The sequence below is a fragment of the Helianthus annuus genome, chromosome 13 (genome assembly GCF_002127325.2).
Source record: "Helianthus annuus cultivar XRQ/B chromosome 13, HanXRQr2.0-SUNRISE, whole genome shotgun sequence".
Taxonomy (NCBI): Eukaryota; Viridiplantae; Streptophyta; class Magnoliopsida; order Asterales; family Asteraceae; genus Helianthus; species Helianthus annuus.
The window spans coordinates 95,532,329-95,534,561 of NC_035445.2; the positions used below are offsets into that span (position 1 = coordinate 95,532,329).

Below are 2,233 nucleotides of genomic sequence, written 5' to 3' on the forward strand. Positions count from 1 at the left end.
AATTTTGAAAAATGATACATATAATGGTGGAGTTTGTTCCGGTACAAACCATATTTATCCTACAAACTGTAAGAACAGATCCTAGCACTTAAAAAAAGTTAAATTAGCACATACTAAAACAATACATACATAAAAGTAACACTTATGAATTATATTAGCACATGAAAATTAATCAAGATAATTGATTTTAGTACATATGTGAAATGATATCAGCACATTAAAAACAAAAGAAAGATCCAAATAAAGAATTAATTGCTTGTTAGTATAATTATAAAGAATTCAAGATAATTGATAGTATTTAGGTTATCATTTTACCATTTCTCTATAATTTGTTGGATGGCACATGTCACTTTTTAAATGGTTCTTACAGTTTATAATTTGTGTAAGAAATATGGTTTGTATTTGATTCTACTCCATATAGTGGTATCTTCTTCTTTCTATTTTCCCTCAATTTTAAGTATGTTATGGGCTACTATGGGGATCGATCCAGGGATGCTCTTATAACCGGACCAATCTCACATTTAAACCCATCTATATTCCTACGTCACCGTTTTGCTTCGAATCTTCATTACCATGTTTTTTTTTGTAAAACCCTAAAGTTATCCCCAAATCAAAATCGAACCGAAAATGTCGGACAACATTCCTTTCGAACTCCAAGTGGAAATCATCAAAAGGGTTCCTGTCAGATCTTTGCTTCAATTCAGATCCGTTTCAAAGCAATGGAAGTCTCTGATCGATAGCTCTGAATTCATTACTCATCACACCCTCAACCCGACTCAACCACAACATCTACCGGTAAGCTACATTGGACTTTCCGAGATAAAATATGTTTCAATTGTTGATGATGATAGTTTTCCCCGACACAAGTTTTCTCCCACTGTTTCTCCGACTGCTAAGCTACTTACCCATCCTCGAATGATAGCTTCCTCTCACGGATTGGTGTGCTTGTGTGGATTTGCTTATGAGCTCAACAAGAATCTTATTATTCTTTGGAACCCATCAATTAGGAAATCTGTTGAAATTGAGCTGCCGAATAAATTGAATGCTCTTGGTTTTGGGGTTTGTCCTAAAACTATGGACCCTAAGATTGTCAGGATAACGCGTAGAACTAACGCGCAGGTTTATACATTAAGCTCTGGGGCTTGGAGACGCGTATCAATGAATCTGTGTGTGCCCCCGGGATTTACGTTTTGTTCTTATCAGGTATAATAGATGGGATTATTTATTGGATTACCTGGAATACGAGTGTCATGTGATAAGCTAATTTCATTTGATTTGACAAATGAAGAATTTGGAGTGATAGAGCTTCAAGATAGTTTAAATGACCCTAGACATCTATGCATCTCTAAGCGTAAGGAGTCCCTTGTAGTGCTTAATTACGATAAACAGGCCTTGGTTTGCGATGTATGGATGATGAGCACAAAAGATGATCGAAAATCATTGCTTACAAAATTATTCACGGTGAGTTTTAAGGCGTTAGATGGTTTACTAAGCCATAGAATTATGGAATTTAGGAAGAATGGTCAACCGATAATTGAATATCGATGTGGTTGTGGTGGTTTTCTAGTAACAACACTTGAAGTTTATGAACCCAGCACGGAACATAGCAATGATATTGGGACGGATTCATGCTTCATGATAAATAATCAGGGGCGTAACAAGTATATAAGCAGCCATAGCATGGGCTAAGGCTCAACCCCGTATTCACAGTGTTATTTTTTTCGTTTTTATACAAAGGATACCCCTAAAAAATACGAGGATACCCCTAAAAATACGAGGATACCCCTAACCATACAAAAAAATCACAGTGTAATTGTGTAAATCCAATTCATTTTACAAGCCCAAACATAGTTGTTAATAGCCTATTAAGCTAGCCCATTAGACCACCCATAGTGGGGTTATTTTTGGCCTTTTTTTCCCAAAAAAAAAACGCCCCCCACACCCCCAAACCACTGCCCAAGTTTTTTTCCGGAAAAAATCCAAGAAACGTCCTTTTTTCCATGCCCCCACTCTTTTCTTTGGCCAATGACAACTTTTCTTCTTTTTGTTTGGCCAATACCTTTTTTTAATGGATTTTTTTTTATTTAATTCTCTTATACCCCTTTTTAACATAATGGCTCACAATGCCCACATCCCCACCACACCCATTTTAGAAAAACGCCCCATAATGCCCCATTGCTGAATGGACTGACACATGGCGCAAAACGCCCAATAGTGAGGGCATTATTTGTGT

At 36.6% G+C, this 2,233-nt stretch overlaps 1 protein-coding gene across 1 annotated transcript; it reads left to right on the forward strand.

The window, feature by feature from the left end:
• Positions 1-627: 627 nt before the first annotated feature.
• Positions 628-1,209, forward strand: LOC110901370 (putative F-box protein At1g47790). Its single transcript, XM_022148201.1, has one exon. The coding sequence runs from the start codon at positions 628-630 to the stop codon at positions 1,207-1,209; it is 582 nt and encodes a 193-aa protein (XP_022003893.1).
• The last annotated feature ends 1,024 nt before the right edge of the window (positions 1,210-2,233 follow it).